This window comes from Anthonomus grandis, chromosome 1 (genome assembly GCF_022605725.1).
Source record: "Anthonomus grandis grandis chromosome 1, icAntGran1.3, whole genome shotgun sequence".
Lineage (NCBI taxonomy): Eukaryota > Metazoa > Arthropoda > Insecta > Coleoptera > Curculionidae > Anthonomus > Anthonomus grandis.
The window spans coordinates 40,020,037-40,037,446 of NC_065546.1; the positions used below are offsets into that span (position 1 = coordinate 40,020,037).

Sequence of the window (17,410 nt, forward strand, 5' to 3'; positions counted from 1 at the left end):
CCATTTTGTAGATAGGATCAGCTTGAGACAGGATTTATGGAATCTATAAAACTTTGTCAAAAGAATTACAGGGTCAACACAGTCAAAAGCCTTACTGACATCCCACATTTGATTTGAAATAATGTGTCGAATGAATCCATTTCTGTATCCTGAATACTATTGACGATTTCTACAGCTACTGTCTTAAAATAATTGTTACATTCGACTGGATGTATTTCAGATTCGACTCTTATAATTTGCACGTGTCAACCGCGTTTTTGCAAGTTAGTGTTGTTCCACAAACCATTTTTATGGATTTTTTGAGTTGCTATTCATTTTTTCATTTGCTTTAAGTCTTTGTTTTTTAAGTGCAAATGCTCTTGCATTTGGCGGATAGTCTCGGTGAGTCATGGACATTGTGCAGGACTTCTCTAGGAAAGATTTTTCGTTGTCTTTAGGTATTTAATAAAAGGAAAAAAATATTATTTATCAGAAGTTTTGCATTCTGAAGAAAGTTCCAATTACGTGTTTCAAAAAGTATGAAGTCTCTTTTGCGTAATAGACTTATAAGCTACTTATTTCGTCTGACCTGTATGATTAGAAAACCTGATTACCAGAAATATCTAGATTTTAATAGATAGTTTTATTTATATCAAAATTATGAGTTTCATTATCCAATATCACCCTTCTCTCTATAGTTTGAATATTGCAGTTGTGTTGTTTAAACAAAAACTCTCCAGTTCTTCTAGTATTAGCATTACGTAATCCGTATCACTTAAAAATGACACTAGCTCATTAATTTATGTCTTACTAACCTCGCCATACGTTACAATATACGAGGGTGGTCCCAGAAGTACCCGACCCAAGAAAGAAAATTTTGGAAAAAAATGTATTTGTTTTTCAACATAATCTCCTTTCAGCTCTATACACTTTTCCCAGCGATGTTTTATAAGTTCGATACCCTTTTTATAATAAGAACTGTCTTGCGCCTCGAAATAGCCATTAACTGCAGACATCACTTCTTCATCATTAGAAAATCTTTGACCACTGAGCCAGTTTTTTAAGTTTAGAAACAAAAAATAATCTGAGGGGGCTAAATCTGGCGAATAGGGTCCATGAGGTAGCAATTCAAACTTTAATTCGTTAATTTTGGCCATTGCAATAACGGATTTGTGAGCTGGTGCATTGTCTTGATGAAACAACACTTTTTTCTTAACCAAATGCGGCCGTTTTTGCTTGATTTCTTCGCTCAAACGTTGCAATAAGTTCGCATAATACTCGCCGTTGATAGTTTTACCTTTTTCAAGATAGTCAATGAAAATTATCCCTCGCGATTCCTGCCTGCAGATGAAACGGTTTTCGCCTTCTTTGGAGCCTGTTCTCCCTTTTGAGTCCATTGTTTTGATTGTTCTTTTGTCTCAGGTGTGAAGTGATGGACCCATGTTTCATCCATGGTTATGAAACGACGCAAAAATTCTGCTTTGTTGCTATTAAATTTTGCTAAACACTCAATTGAAACATCGTCACGACACTGTTTTTGCTCGAGTGTGAGCAAACGCGGCACCCATCTTGCACACAGCTTTCTCATGTCAAAATTTTCAGTTAATATGTGATGGACCGCACTTTTTGAAATGCCTACTATGTCCGCTAGCTCGCGCACTTTCAGTCGACGATCATCCAGTACCACTTTGTGAATTTTCTTTAAAATTTCTGGAGTCGTCAGCTTATTTGGTCGACCACTGCGATGCTCGTCTTGGCAGCTCGTACGGCCTCGTTTAAACTCTGCTACCCAATATTTTACTGTTGTTAACGAAGGAGCAGACTTTCCCCAAAGTAGAATCCAGTTCAGCTTTTATATTGGTTGGGCTAAGGCCTTTCAAATAAAAGTATTGTATCACATAACGATGACCAATTTTCTCCATTTTCACGAATTCACTGAAAACGTTCACTATTGATGGCTGCCAAACAGATACTAAACAACGTGGCGTCTTCAAACTTGAAACATATGCTTTATAGATTGTATACTTTCTAATACACTGATATTTTTCAAACTACTACCGACATCTCTAGGTCAGCCGGGTCCTTCTGGACCACCCTCGTAAGATCTTAGTTTTTAAGTAATTTGGCTGAATCACATGAAAATAGAACTCTAATGATCAAAAAGAAACTGTATTCTCTTTCTTTTCTACAGAGCCAGTCTGTCTCTGAAGCATTTTTTTAAGGTCAATTTGAACTTTAATCGATTTGTGAAGTAAAACATGGTGAAGTAGCATCTTTGAGAGGCATCAGGTTAAAGAAGTCAGTGTGAAAAAAAATTAGTGAATAAAGGGAAGAGCTGGATGCAGAAGACTCTTCTAGTCTTAAAGAGGATAAAGAAGAAATGGAAGAAATTTTGAATGTTTAAGATATAAAGTAAAAATGTGAATTAATTATTGTAATTAACGATCGTGAAGGTACTCTAAAAAGATTTAGGAATTATACAATAAAATAGCAGTGAAGCAGCATGTAAGGTTAGAAATTTGTGGAAAAATGATGGAAAAAATCATATTTTTTATATCATTAATCATATTATAAACATAAAGCCAATTTTTAAAATCAGTGATATGTTGAGCATGGATGCCAAGAAATTAAAATGTTCAGATCAGAACCATCATGATCAGAGTCCATTTTCACTGAATTTCCTGGAAGATCTCTAGCAATATTTCTTTCAGAATATTCTTGAACGTTAGTCAACTTTCTGCGTGATTATTGGTCGAACGTCTATGGCAAATATATGACGAGCAAGAATTAAGGGAAACCGAAAATAAAAAATTAATAAATAAAACCTACATTTTTGGTGCATCAAATGACCCCAATCAATCTATAAAGTGTAAACCAATAAAGTATTTATTTTGAATTTAAAATACCCATATGCCCCAATTAATCCGATTATTGTAAATGACTCTTGACGTCATTTATTGTATAAAATTTCCCTACTGCGTTGATTGCATGTGTCTCCTCCTCATCAGCCTGAAAGTGTAATAAAAGCGCAAGGCAATACAATGCGGTCTCTGAATTGAGAAAAGCCATAGGCGGAGATGGTTTTTTATACCATAGAAATTATGTATTTCCTACTTATTCCTTCAATAAAAGTCATTAGGTTAACCAATGGTACAGTAATTTATGTTTAGTGGATAAAAAATAGAGTAAATTATCGCATTTCGATGACTCATTTAAGACAATAATTACTTACCTACTTCCATTATCAACAAATGTTTGTTTAATGACTTCAAGAGGTAATGAATTTTTTGATTAGCGGTTGTAGGTCAAATAATATTAATAGAAAATAATCAAAATTCGATGTTTAAAGTTCATCAAAACAATAAATAATATTTTACCTCTGAATCAGAAATGAGAATATTCCCGTTGTCAATTATCACATGTTCTATGGAGTACATATATAGAAAGGGAACAAATTTGACATGACCGGTGAAAGTCCAAATGATACTTTAGTTCAGTCATTGAATAATTGAATTTGATTCCGTTGAGTTCTTGAGTATAGTAACAAGAAAGAGAAAGAAATCTGCGTGTTATTTTTTTGCAATTTCAATTGGTATCAGTTATATGCCCTAGGGTTTGATTCCAAGTCAAAAAACCCTCTATTTATTATTTTTTATTTCATTTGTTTACATTCTGTTGGTGACGAGGACCGAATAGTATGCTAAAAAACATACTAAACGCAAACCTAGGTGACATCTATGTTGAGAAGTCTTAAAGTACCATGGTACCTGATGATGTGTTACTAATATTTTTTTGGTGAAAGCAAGAGAAAAGTAGAAGGTTCATAGAGAGCATATTAAATGGAGCGATTTTTATTTTACGTTGATCTACGACTCCACTGCAAGTATGGACTATTTCTTCAGTATCAAAAATTAGTACTTTAACTGCCTGGAAAATATTTCAAAGATACTTCAACTGTAGGGAAAATTTTTGATTAATTGCCAACTGCTTGAACTATTTAGAATTACTTTAATTTGCAAGGGGGTAACTACCTGGGAAATTAGAAGAAAAAAAAGTCTTGTATTACCTTGAAGAAAAGTAAAAAATGACTAGCATATCTGTCTTCAATTGACAAGTTTTTGGAACTTTGATGAAAAATCTTTAAACTGCCTAAGAAAATTAAGAACTATGTTTATTGCTTCAAAACAAAAACAAAACCTTCAACTATCCGGATTGGAAAAAAAGTCTTTAAGTGTATTGAAGGGAAGTAATAAATTACTTTTCTTCAATACACTTAAACTACCTGGAAAAATAAAGGAATATTGTTAACTACTTGGAAAATTTATGAAAAATACTCAAACTGTCTGAGAATATTAAGATTTACGTTTTCTTTGAAGCAAAAAGAAGTTCTTGAACTCTCTGAAAAAATTTCAAAAATGAGTTACCCCAAAGGATAAAAGTACTTTAATATCCTGGAAAAAAGTGAGAACTCTTGTCAACTTCCTGGAAAGTACCCAAAAAATACATTATTCATAAAACATTTAATCTATTTTTATATTACCTGCAAAGTATAAATTAGGTACCATGGTTTTGCACAAATTTTTACCCGATATAGTAAAATTAATATTTCATAAGAATTTTTAAACTAAAAATACAAACGTATAATTCGGTATTTTCACGTGGAAATAAGACACCAATATTATTGTAAAATTTTACCAGTAAACAAGACGTAGTTTCTTAAGAAACCAAAGAAGCTTGTTGTTGTTGACTTCTTGTTTAACCAACAACGCCACCAGGAACTTAACGTAACATTAAATACCACATCGGCACTATTAAACCTATTTAGGCTTTGCCACGTCTCCGCCATTATTAATATTATTGTTTACAGTGGTAATAATTGTATACTTTCTCTTTAAAATAAACAAACTAATTTTATTAAATATTTAATAATGAAATTTAAAAGAATAATGATTCCTGTTACGCCTATGCCTACTTAACTGAACGCACCCGTAAATCCTCCGGCAGAAATTAAGTGTTAATAAAAATTCCTTTTCGTCTCATTGCAGAATGGTATTGGAGCCAAAGTTCGTCGATTATGGCACCATTCATCCGACCCCAGAACAGCATAACCACGAAACGAACCACGGCACTGTAGGCCCCGGACACCATCATCGGTCCAACCATCACCATCATCAACTGTTGGAGGACGACCTTGAAACTGTGCCCACCAACAATTCCACCGGTAATAAGATGACACAAGGTACGTTTGGTATATTTTTAGGATATTTTGCCGTATTGCTTTGAAAATTGATTGAGAGATTATACTCAGTTGTTCCTGTAAAAACATATTAAATTTTTTTTCGCAATTTTCTCTCTCAATATGGGGGTATGTGCAACTAAGTAAGATTTATCCTCAGTGTACAAAAAGATGTTTGCAATCCTTTTTCCTACTCCTGCCAATTTACTTGCAATGCAAATGCAAACATGTTTTAGAACAAAACAACCGAAGGAGATATTTTTGTGGGAAAAACATATTATTTAGATACCATATACAATGGCAAACATATTGACAGTAAAGTATGAAAATATTTTTTACTATTTCTTACAAGTACCTTATCTGAAGCAAAGAGTGTTTTCTGTGTGTTGAAATTTCTAAACGTCTTAACATAAAAAGGGATATTGTAAATAACAGTATAAAGCGTTATTTACAATGAGGAACTGTAAAATCTGTACTTAAAGAGAAAAAGGCCATGAAAAACTTTTAATAAAATCCAGAAATTATCAAAAAAGAAACTGCCATTAATATTAATAAGGAAATTAAGGAAGACTTCTCAAATGTATAGATTTTTGAAATGTTGATATATTTGAAAATGTTCAAGGTAGACATGCCCATAAAAAACAATTCTTGACGAAACACAAAATAATTGGCCTTCAGTTCAATTTATTTGAGAGTGATTCTGCAGAATGTCAGAAGGTCTCGAAGGCCAGAATATGACCAACTGTCAATCATGGTGGAGGAAATCTGATTGTTAGGTGATCTGATACTGGTCAATACTGCATGCCCAAAAGTACATTGACAAATTGAATAGTTGAATTGTTGCCATATGAAAGTGATCTACCATTGTAATGAAGAATTGAATTCAATTAAGAATAGGCTTGCAAAGGAAAAAATCTGTATATCGGATTTTTCTTCCCGATCGCCCGATTTGAACCCTATAAAGAATCTTTAGCAGTCTTCGAAAATCAAATTAAAAATAGAAACAGCGAGTCGAATATTGTAAGAAGCTAATAGACTCAATGGAAAGGCGATACCAAGCACTCCTAAACATCAAGGGGTGGCTAAGTAAATACTTTTAAAAAATTATTAAATAAATAACGGTTTGTTAAAATTTAATTAACTTTAAAAATGTTTCTATTTTTTTGTTAACCCCTGTATGTAAAATAACTTCCATTAATGGCAAATTATTTGCGTGTTCTTGCATGATTTTCTCTGATTGTTCAAAGTAAGAAAACATTTTTCTGTCTGTTTCTTTCGAAAATTTTAAAAAATTTAATGCTTTGTATGTAAAAAAGATGTCAAGGATTCAAAAGTTCTTCAGAAATTCAGTAGCGAGAAACATACCTTTTAGGTACCATATATGTCCCCAAAGTTCCATTAATAGTCCATTTCCTTAGGTTTCTCGCATGATTTCCTCAGATTGTTCAAAGTAAGAACAATTTTTCCCTATTTTTTTTTTGAAAATTTCATTACAATTCAATTTTTTTTTTGTAAAAATAAAGAAAATCCTCTGTTAAAAAATATTATAGGATGTAAAAGTCCTTTAGGAACGTTTTCATGGAGATTAATATACCATATATGTTCCAGGAACTCCATTAGTATCACACTCTTCTGAGTTTCTTGTGTGGTTTCTACAAGATTTATTTGGTGATTTATTTCATGTTATACTACAAGTATGTAGTACACAATTATGTTGTACAGAGGTAAAAAAAGATCTTCAGAAACTACATTAAAAGACTATGACACATATTGCTATTAACTATGACACTAAGTTTTCAATATGGGTTAATATTGTTCCTTCTATGTCTGGTATTTTGTGTATTAACAGCTTTATCGGGTCCAAACTGCTTAATATTCACATAAATTAGACAGTCATATATATCAAGATCTTATCTTAGCTATTTTTCTTAATTGCCCTTCCTCAGAGGGAGAATATTATGTCAGCTTGAAAAGCATAAGAAAGATTAAAAAAAGCGAAAAAAGCTGCTCTAAGAATTTCTAGAGACAAAAACCCCTATTTGTTCTTCGAAATCTTCCAGAAAGGTTTTGAAGAACAAATAGGGTTTTAAAAACCACCTCTAAGCTTTCATTCTTCTTTATATAAGGCAAATCACGCAATTGTCATCAGCAAAAAGCCTGTATTTGTAATCCTCTGTTTTATCCGCACTATTAGTCAACAAGAAATATGAAATTTAGATAGTTTATGTAAAAATAGTCATGGGATAAAAAATAATCTATTTAGGCACCATAAGAGTTACCTAAATTTCCTTTTGCAAGATGTGTAATCTTATGAAAATAATTAAATGAATTGGTTTGAACTAGAAACGTTAAAATTTACTAAAAATCCTGCCTTGGATAAAATTGATAAATTTTTGCTACTAAGTCTTTCATTTAATTAGTATGAATCTAATTAATTCTAATTGTGGTGATACTTCTTGGCTCTTTTTCCTTTAACCTCAAAATCAATTTTTTTGGACTAAATAGAAAAAATTCTTTAGTACCAAGGACAAATTAAACCTAAATTTTTCTACAAAATCTTTTTTAGCGTTACCTGGAAATTTTACTCCGATTTCAAACATTTTTCTACATTATTACATTTCTACATTAATTTTTATCAGAAATTCCTAAATGCATTAGTTACATGACATGCACATCTACTCTTATGTAAATATGCTGTAAATTATTGCGAAAATTACCGGTTGTACCAACGCGGCACCGAATGTTTTCGTTCACCACGTTATTACCTTTAATTAAATATTATGGTGAAAAGTTCCTTATTGGTGACCAGTAGCGAGATCATGTATCTACCGGTGGAATGGTCTCTAGAATTATTTTCTAAATATTCATTGTATTGTGCTTTTGTTGTATTTTTAATTGCAAGGACTCTTTGTAGCTTTATAACAGGTACTTTCTACCTTAATTAGACAATCTTATCTACACAAAATAAGTACATATGAAAGGTGTGTTATTTAACCATAATGATATAAGGATTAGGCAATTTAGCATTGTAAATCTCTTCATTTTTATCTTAATAACTTGGTGCTCCTTGATTTGCTTATTAACATTTTGACAATGCAGGTGTAAGTTTTAAAAACATGGTGCCTCAAGTATTTAATGCATTTTGGAGGTTTACAGTGACTAAATCTACCGCCCGTCAAGGTAATTTATGTGGGTTCTTTTAAGCCTGAGGATTTGTTTTTTTCACAAACAACTACTGATTTCGCAATATCTAAACAAGATAACGAGCTCTCCTCGATAAGATTACTTAACAAAATATTGTTTTTTTGTATTAAAAGCCGTCTGTGTATGTTTAAGTTCGTGAGTGAGGTTTGACTAGGAACTAGAATAAGCTTGATCGCTGTTGTTCGCGATAGTGGTTTCTAAGTGTTTAATGGTAAATTGAGCATTTTGAAGCAATAGAGGGTGTCCCAAATTCAGCTCATAAGAAGGATCTTGAAAAACAGTAAGAGATGAGACGCTTTTTTATTTTAAAAAAATTTTAAGTGATTTTGAACTTTTTTTGGTAAAATTGTTTCTTACGTGTTTTTTTGAGTGCTTAAGTGGCCTCTTTGTAAAATATGGTCTTTTATATTTTAATTTGGTTGTACAGATTTTAAGGTATTTTTTTATAATATAGACACTTTTGGAAGTTTTTGGTTCTTTTTGAAAAAAAAATGCATTTATATGTATGTTTTTCTATTTAAAAAATATTTTATTATACATATTGGCATTCACATCTGTTGTGAAAAAATTGTCCTATTTTAGTGGAACTTTTTGCATTTTTTTTCAGGCATTTTTCAAGCTTTTTAAAATCATTCCCCTTTTCCTACATATTTGAGGTATTTTCTGAATAGTTTGTATGTACTTTCAATTTATATTTTTAGGGAATATGTTCTGAAATTTCTTGGGTATTTCTTAGGTATTTTTCATATTTAAATGAAATTTTGTATTGTAGAGTAATATTTTTAAGAAAAATAAAAAAAAATTTAGAGATATATAAAGTCATTGTTAAGGTCATTTATACCTTTTCTTGAACTCTCAGGCCTTTAAAGTAATTTTTCAATTATTCCCAGGCACTTCTTACCTATTTTTAAAATCTTTTTACATTGTTAGGTATTTTTATTCATATTCGGTTTGAAGCATTGACTTTTTTGGCTTTGATAGCTTTTATTTAGAATTACTTCTTTCACTCTTACCTTTGTGAGCGAAAAAACAATAGATGGATACCATAGGGCTCTGTACTAGGGCCTTTGCTCTTCGATATATTTATTAACGATATTGGTAAAAACATAAATAATTTAATTAACTCTTGTTTAAGATGTAAACAGTAGTAGTTTGAGTAGAAGAATGAGAATATTCAAAGGAATTGCACAAATGATGTGTAAAGAATCGGCTGGATGATCTGAATATTAGAAGAAAGTCACGACTTCACAGCAAAAGCAATATTCATTATGCCTGTCACATTCACAATATTATCTTGAACAGGATGATACATTTTAGAGATTTCGGTGTATTATTTGACTGCAAATTGACGTTTGTGGACCACATTGAGTCGATGGCTGCTATCGTCCAGAATGTATGGTTTCCTAGTAAGGCATAGTAGTTTCAAAAATCTTTTTTGTAATAAAACCTTTTTGTTTTTTCAAGTTTCAGGTGTAATAGTAAATGAGTATCTTTAAGTTTTTAGGGTATTTAATTTAGGAAAAAAAATGGGGAATTTTATAAATTTTCTTGTCAAAAGGTAATATATTCTATTAAAATTTCTAGAATGGTAAGACACTTCGTTATAGGTAAATTCAGATATTTTGGATTATCTTTGGGTTTTCCCAATAAGATATTTTTGAGTGACAAGAATATTATAATATACCTAAAATGTTTGAAAATGGATTTTCAATTAATACAATTTTCTACATTCAAAAAGTTCTGAGTATAAAATAAAGTAACAAGGGTGTTTAAGGGTGCAATTAGATTTTTGGCCTTTTCCCACATTAAAATAGCTCATCTAATCTAACTGAACGACTTCTTAAGCACCTAAGGTTACTAGGCAATACTTTTGTTTAAAAGTGAAATGTACCTTTAAAAATTTGTTGAGAAAACTCTTTATACATTGACCCAATTGTTTAGGATATTGCATTCTGAGTAGTGTATTTTCAAGCGAAACAGCTATACAGTTTAATTAAGTTTCCTGTCGTCCTTGTTTGTTTGCTGCACTCCCTAATCACCGTGTATGTTAAACAATGGCTATTCCAATAGGCTTTATATATAATACTATGCTATATATGTCTATACTATATATGTCTATCTAAGTTTAGAATTTTTAGAAAATTTTAAATCTAAATTGTATATCGAGATCTTCTCTCTCTAACCCTTAGGGGCTATTAATGAAAGAAACACTGGTATTCTTGAGAATTACTGGACAAATTTTTAGGGAAATTGTATATTTTTATGTTTAATATAAGAGGCCAATAAACCACGGGATGCTATGCTCATATCTGCGGAAACCACGATATATTAATAAAACCGCATTTTAAAATTCATATAATGTATATTAAATGAATATCTATAATTTGGTGACCGCAAAACATTGATTAAACTTTTTTTTTAGGATAAGGATTAATAATGTGGTCTGAAATACAGTAATTTACATAAATGTTTCTCATTAGGCATTAATTAAACATTAATTATTCCAGGAGATCTGTACCAGAGGCAGCCCCTCTTGCCAAGCCTATCAAAAACCGACAGTGATCATTGGGCGCATGGAACCCACGGGAACGGCACCTCCGAATACTACGTGGACGACGAAGACGACGATATTATGGAAAAAGGACCGAATCGTAATGGGGACATCAAAATTGATATACCAACGTCTCGAGAGGAGCCGAGATTCCCCCAGGAAAGGTGGAAAACATTACTAGGTGAGGCTCTCAATATATAGTCTACACTTAACGTTTTAAATTGGTCGCGAAGTTGGTTGAAGAAATTCACTCAGAAGATCATTTGTAGGGAATTTAGTCATGTTCATTTTACACGTTGTTCTAAATCACTTTTTAGCTGTTAAATTAATTTAAAAATTGCAAAGAGGGGAAACACAATTCCGTTTTTAGTTTTTTATGGGCAACAAAAATTATAATCAAAATATTTCAAACGCCAAATTGACTCTACTGTATTCTATTTTTTTGATCTAAGCCGCATAGTTCAGACTTTAAAAAAAATGTATGTCATATATAACTGAGTTGTTTGTTTAAAACTTATAAAATCAATTTTGAATACAAATATTATCTTTGCATTATTGGACTTTTCATAATAATTCTATAAGGAATTTGTATGGGACAAGTGTGCTGACATATGTTTTCCACGTCCATTACCAGAAACGTTAAGAAATGCCTTATACCGAAACACTTAGGATACGCAACATACAAGGACTGAGTAACATATGTTTAGCTATTAATTCTATGGAATACGTTGACCATATCACAATTTCAATTGACATCAATATATAATTATAATTGTTTATCCTACTGAAAATTTTCTGTCTTATTTTTCTTTTAGCATTCATAATAATGTGTTTCAACTTCATTCTGACGTTGACGTCGCTCAGTATGGTACACGAAAAGGTGCCGGATAGAGAAGTGTACGGACCGCTGCCGGACGTTTTCTTGGACAATGTGCCTGCCTACGACTGGGCCCTCGACGTCTCCGAGTACATCATCATTTTCTGTGTAAATTCTTGTATGATAGCCATGGTATTTCATAAGCATAGGTAAGCAAACAAATAAATATATGTGTCTTATTGGCTAAATTTATATCACAAGAAATCAAACGTGAAAGAAAAGTTCCATTCGATTTTAACTTTTAAAATTAAAATTTTTAAATATTTTTTCTCTCTAAAGGGTCTGTACAAAATCCTAGGACATATTTCTGAGGTCAAAGTAAGCCGATGTAATACAACTTACCTTAGTCCAAAGTTGCTTCGTTTTTTAGTTATAGTGTGTTAAATTTAAAAAATAAAAATCGATTTTATTTAATTTTTTTAACATTTTGCGACATACCGATTTGAAAATTGCTACTTAGGGATTGAGAAGACCTCCACAAAAAATAATCTAATGGAGTCAAGTCCGGTGAGCGTGGTGGCCGGTTTACAGGATCGTCATTTCCTCTTCCAATCCATCTATTTGGATATTATTGATGCAAATAATTCCGAACATTTAAAGTGAAATGCGGTGGAGCACCATCATGCATGAACCACATATCTTGCCGAAGTTGTAATGGCAGTTTTTCTAAAAAATCTGGAAGCGTATTTAGTAAATGTTCTAAATAATTCACACAAGTTATCCTTGGTGGTAAAATTACAGGACCTATTAAAAAATTGCCAATGATTCCTGCCCACAGGTTGACCCTAAACTCATGTTCAAAATGAGTTACTTTAGTGGCATTGGGATTCTCATTAACGTAAACATGTTCATTGTGAAAATTAGTTACACCACTTCTCGTAAAGCATGCTTCATCTGTAAGCAAAATGTACCTAACAAAATTTAAATTTTATTGTTTGTTTTCATTGACAAATTGACAGAAGCCCAAACATTGTTCAAAATCCGTAGGCAAAAGATCTTGTACCTTTTGGATGTGGTTTGGATAAAGCTCTTATTCTTTCAACGTTCTTTGAACCACACCTTTAGATGCTCCTACTTCTAAACCTAAGCATCTGGTGCTTAATGTAGGATCTTTATTCTTTCCAAAATTTGTTTTTCCATCTGAGAGGTCCTTATCATACGGTGCCGTCCATAACTGACAGTTACAGGAGTCAGGAGTAACACTACCGGTGTCGCGAATGCGTCTCTTAATAGCAGCAAATGTTTGATGATTTGGTATACACCGATTTGGAAATTTTTGTCCATATACCCTAACACTTTCCCAGCCATTTCCTTCACAATACCACAGATTTACAGAATACAGATGCGAAACTGATCGAAAATATACGTGCGAGCGCCAGACTTCAGACACGCCTCCTGGGTGATGGATTTCCATCACCCGCCTAGTACGGTGGCAAGGGGTTTAATTTGCTACAAGCCTACGTGCTGCGTGCTTCTAATTTTCTTTGCGTAGTACGCGTGTTTATGATTAATAATTAAATTGAAATAATATATTTGTATTTTTTTTTTAATATTTTTTTAGTATTATTTTTGTTGAAATGGGGGGGTATAAGTGTGTATATCTTTATTGTTCCAGCCACAGTGATGGAGAAACGACGTTATTCAGATTTCCAAAAGATGAGTTAATAAGTTAATATTTCGAGATAATGAAAAGCATTAATTTTACTCACCCATGTGATAACTTTCCTTTCCAGTATTTAATCAAATTATTTATAGGACTTAAAATATTTTATACTTTAAAATTCGCCAACAAAGATTTATCATCTGCCAAAAAATCAGATAAAACTAAAAGAAAATTAAAAATGTTGTTTCATCTTTAATGTTTTATTAAATAAGATCCTTAAATCTGTTAAATGAAATAAAAATGTACTTCAGAACCCTTACATTCTGTTTTATTCATGTTTTCTGTTTTTATTCATTCTGGGCATCGAATATCGGGAGCTTATATCCGCAATCTTTCGCATCTGGTATTCTGTAAATCTGTGACAATACTTCAAAAACTAATAACATATCCGTCATTTCTACAAAACTGTATCGTTCAGCCTTTTTAACAAATTAGAAATTTAATTTTTACTTTAACAAGCTTAAAACACCTTCCTTATTTTCGCACTAGCAAATTCTCACTGAAAGATTTATTGTATACCAAATCAAACAATGCTTTTTTCTTCCGAACATATGGGTAATAACGAAAGTTCTTTACAATAAAAATATTTCTTTATTATTACTTTTTTACACATACATAAAAAACTTTAAAAAAACATTTGGCACTAATTACTGACTGAATTTCATTACTTAAGCTAATAACTTTAAAAATATGTTTTTTAATTCCGGTGCAGTATTAATATCTTGGTAACGGTTAATTTTAGCGGGTTCAAACTAACCTTTTTTACTTAAGAACGTTAAAGAAATTGTTTCCTTAAAATAAATAAAAACCACACGCAAAAAAGTTATGGCTACTTTATACCATTAACAGTGCGGATGGAGCGGTATATAACCCTCTATCAGCCACAGTAAAAAGATGCCTATTTTTTCATACCAAAAAAACCCCTAGGTAGCAATTTTCAAAGTGGTATGTCCCAAAATGTAAAAACACAAATAAAATCGATTTTTATATTTTTAATTTTTTACACTTTATAACTAAGAAACGAAGGAACTTGGGACTAAGGTAAGTTGCTTTAAATCGGCTTATTTTGACTTCAGGAATATGTCCTAGGATTTTGTAAAGACCTTTTAGAAAGACTCTGTATGACTTTGAGACTCCTAGTTATTCCGGAGGTTGGTTTTAAGTAGAACACACTAGATTATAATTTTTTTTATGCTCTGGGTATAATTCTAGATTTATTTTATGTATAATGACGTATACCCAAGATTATATTTCAAAAATATTTAAAAATGTGTACAAATTAAGGAAACATGCGCTTATCATAAAAAAGTCTAATACGATGATTCTCTGATCGGATAAAACATATAACCCAATTTTAATTGAATATTTTTGTGATGCTGTGGATTTTAAGCATTTATTTTGTTCGTCTATTAAAATATATATGTCTTTTTTAGGTTCATAGTATTCCGACGGATATTTCTGATAATGTCCCTCCTGTACATGTACAGGGCGATAACCATGTACGTAACGGTACTGCCGCTGGCAAGCAGGACGTACCCGTGCTCTCCCAAGTCCAACGAAACCTCACCGACTCTGATAGCGAAAAGAGTTCTCCATTTGATGAGCGGTTTCGGGCTGTCCGTCAATGGGAAACACACTTTTTGCGGGGATTTCATTTATAGCGGACACACGGTCGTTTTGGTGTTCAGTTATTTAGTTATATCCGAATGTAAGTGAAAGCTATGTGTGTTATCAAAGTTTAGTAGATCAAAGTTTGTTTTTTCTACTTGATTACGCATGATTTAATATGGTGTATTAACTATTAATACAAAATGGAAAATTATTGCATCTTGCATGACATTATTTTAATTTAAAAAATTCTTAGTGTCTCTCAAAGTTGATATAAGGATTTTTTGTATTCTTTTACTTTAGTTATAAAAAAGAATCTTTGCTCCGTAAACAGTGCTATTATTCATCTCTAATTGAACATAATTTATTAGGAAAATTTCTGTTTTATAATTATTGTACCTTTCATGTCAATATTGTAATAAAAACACTTTTTATAGCCTCTTCAATATATTTGATCAAATTTAGTTGGCAATTTTCCATTTAATAACATTACGAAAACAACTTAAATACTAAATACTTGATAATTGTTATGTTTTGTAAAGTTGTTTTTTTTTTTTCGTTTTAGATACGCCAAAAAAGTTTTACTTGTTGAGGTTTATCCATTGGTTATATTGGACTTTGGCCGCAGTTGGAGTGGTGATGTTGCAAATGTCACACGGGCATTATACAGTTGACGTGATAATCGCTTACTACATCACCACTAGGATATTTTGGATATATCATACGTTAGCTAATAACTCAAATTTAAAAGTAAGTCATTTATTTAAGAAATGCTTAAATGTTATATATAGTTGGATCAATGGATCTTTGCGTTTACGTCATCACGTGTTCAAGGTTGATGTTTATATGAATCAATCAGTTGTCAAACCAGCATCAGTGGCGGCGGCATTTTTAAACTTAAAAAAAATAATAGGTTTGCATGCCCAATTTCCGTGGGCGGCGATTTTCGCCAGAGATGAAATCTGCGATTCTTTGAAATTTGTTTTTAGTATATTGTCACTTTTAGGACAGATAATTTATTTATAGCTATTTGCTGTCTATTTCAACCTGCTGTTCTTTATTACTGGTAGAATATTTCTTTAAATTACTCACGTCTTTTCTACTTATAAATGCAATAGGTACTTCATACACAGTGTCTTTTAGGACCTCATAAAAGTTATCATAAGATTTGTTTTTACTTCACAATAAAATATTTATAACAATTTTTAATAAAGAAAGATTTTCATCGAAAATAGACAGTATTCATATTATATAACAAGAAATTTCCATGAACTTTATTCCTTTAAAGCTCATGAAAAGCTTTGTATAAAGGTTTGAGAAATAATTATAATGTTTTCAAGAGCGTTTTAAACAAAACCATTATTATTTACTTTATTGCAGGCCTATTTCTAAAAACAAGTTATTGATAAAAAAAAAACAAAAAATGAATCATTTGTACCTCCATTTAAATTTTTCTTTTTTTTTACAAACAAGATATTTGGTTAATAAGAGATACTTATTATGATAATATGCTAAAAGAAATGGAGCAACCCGTATATTATACCGTAACCCAAATATTCTTACACCAAAACATTTTTTTCAAAACAATTTTTTTCTCATTGAACAAAAAAATATCAATAAGTTTAACATAGAAAATTCAATTATGAATAATCACTGTCACTATCTTCCGAGCTAGTTTCACTGTTTAAACTAATCAGAATTTGGGGTATCTCTTCAATAATGACTTCCCTATCATACCAGTCCTTGATTATTTTTTCAGTGTGGCAAACCTTAGTGTTCCATACTTCTGGTGTACATTTCTCTAATGATTTTTTCCACATATCCAGTACATTTTCATCTTTATGAAAATGTAAAGAACTTGTGTCTTTATGAAAGAACTATTTGTAAAACAGAAAAAGGTTTGGCAAAAAACTATTTCAATAGAGCTTCAACCAAACACAAAACATAACAATGAACAGTAAATAAGAAAACCAAAACAAATCAAATTTCTCTAAAACTCTTTGGCAAGGCAAAGCAAAGTGAAGAACATAAACAAACATGGTTGCTTGTGGTTGCAGACGAAGATCTAAGATGTACAAAGAACTTTCCACAAAATGTACTTAACATGAGGTGTTATTACAGAAAATTCTAAATTAAAACTTGTATTACAGAAAATTCTAAATTAAAACTTGTTTTATTTACAAGCCGTGGTTTCCTTTGTTCATTAGAAGAAAGTTATTTTTTTAATATCTAAACATAAAACATATATTATACCAGTATTCTTCTATATAAAAAATGTATTATATTTAGTAC

The 17,410-nt window shown here is 31.4% G+C and overlaps 1 protein-coding gene across 1 annotated transcript in view; it reads left to right on the top strand.

Moving 5' to 3' along the window:
• Positions 1-17,410, top strand: part of LOC126750301 (phosphatidylcholine:ceramide cholinephosphotransferase 2-like) — a 113,204-nt gene that overhangs the window by 85,485 nt on the left and 10,309 nt on the right. Inside the window, exons 3-7 of the mRNA XM_050459875.1 lie at positions 5,025-5,218; positions 10,927-11,151; positions 11,786-11,996; positions 14,944-15,218; positions 15,684-15,868. Coding sequence (XP_050315832.1) covers positions 5,026-5,218; positions 10,927-11,151; positions 11,786-11,996; positions 14,944-15,218; positions 15,684-15,868 — 1,089 coding nt within the window. The 5' untranslated portion in view covers position 5,025. The remainder of the gene's footprint in view (positions 1-5,024; positions 5,219-10,926; positions 11,152-11,785; positions 11,997-14,943; positions 15,219-15,683; positions 15,869-17,410) is intronic.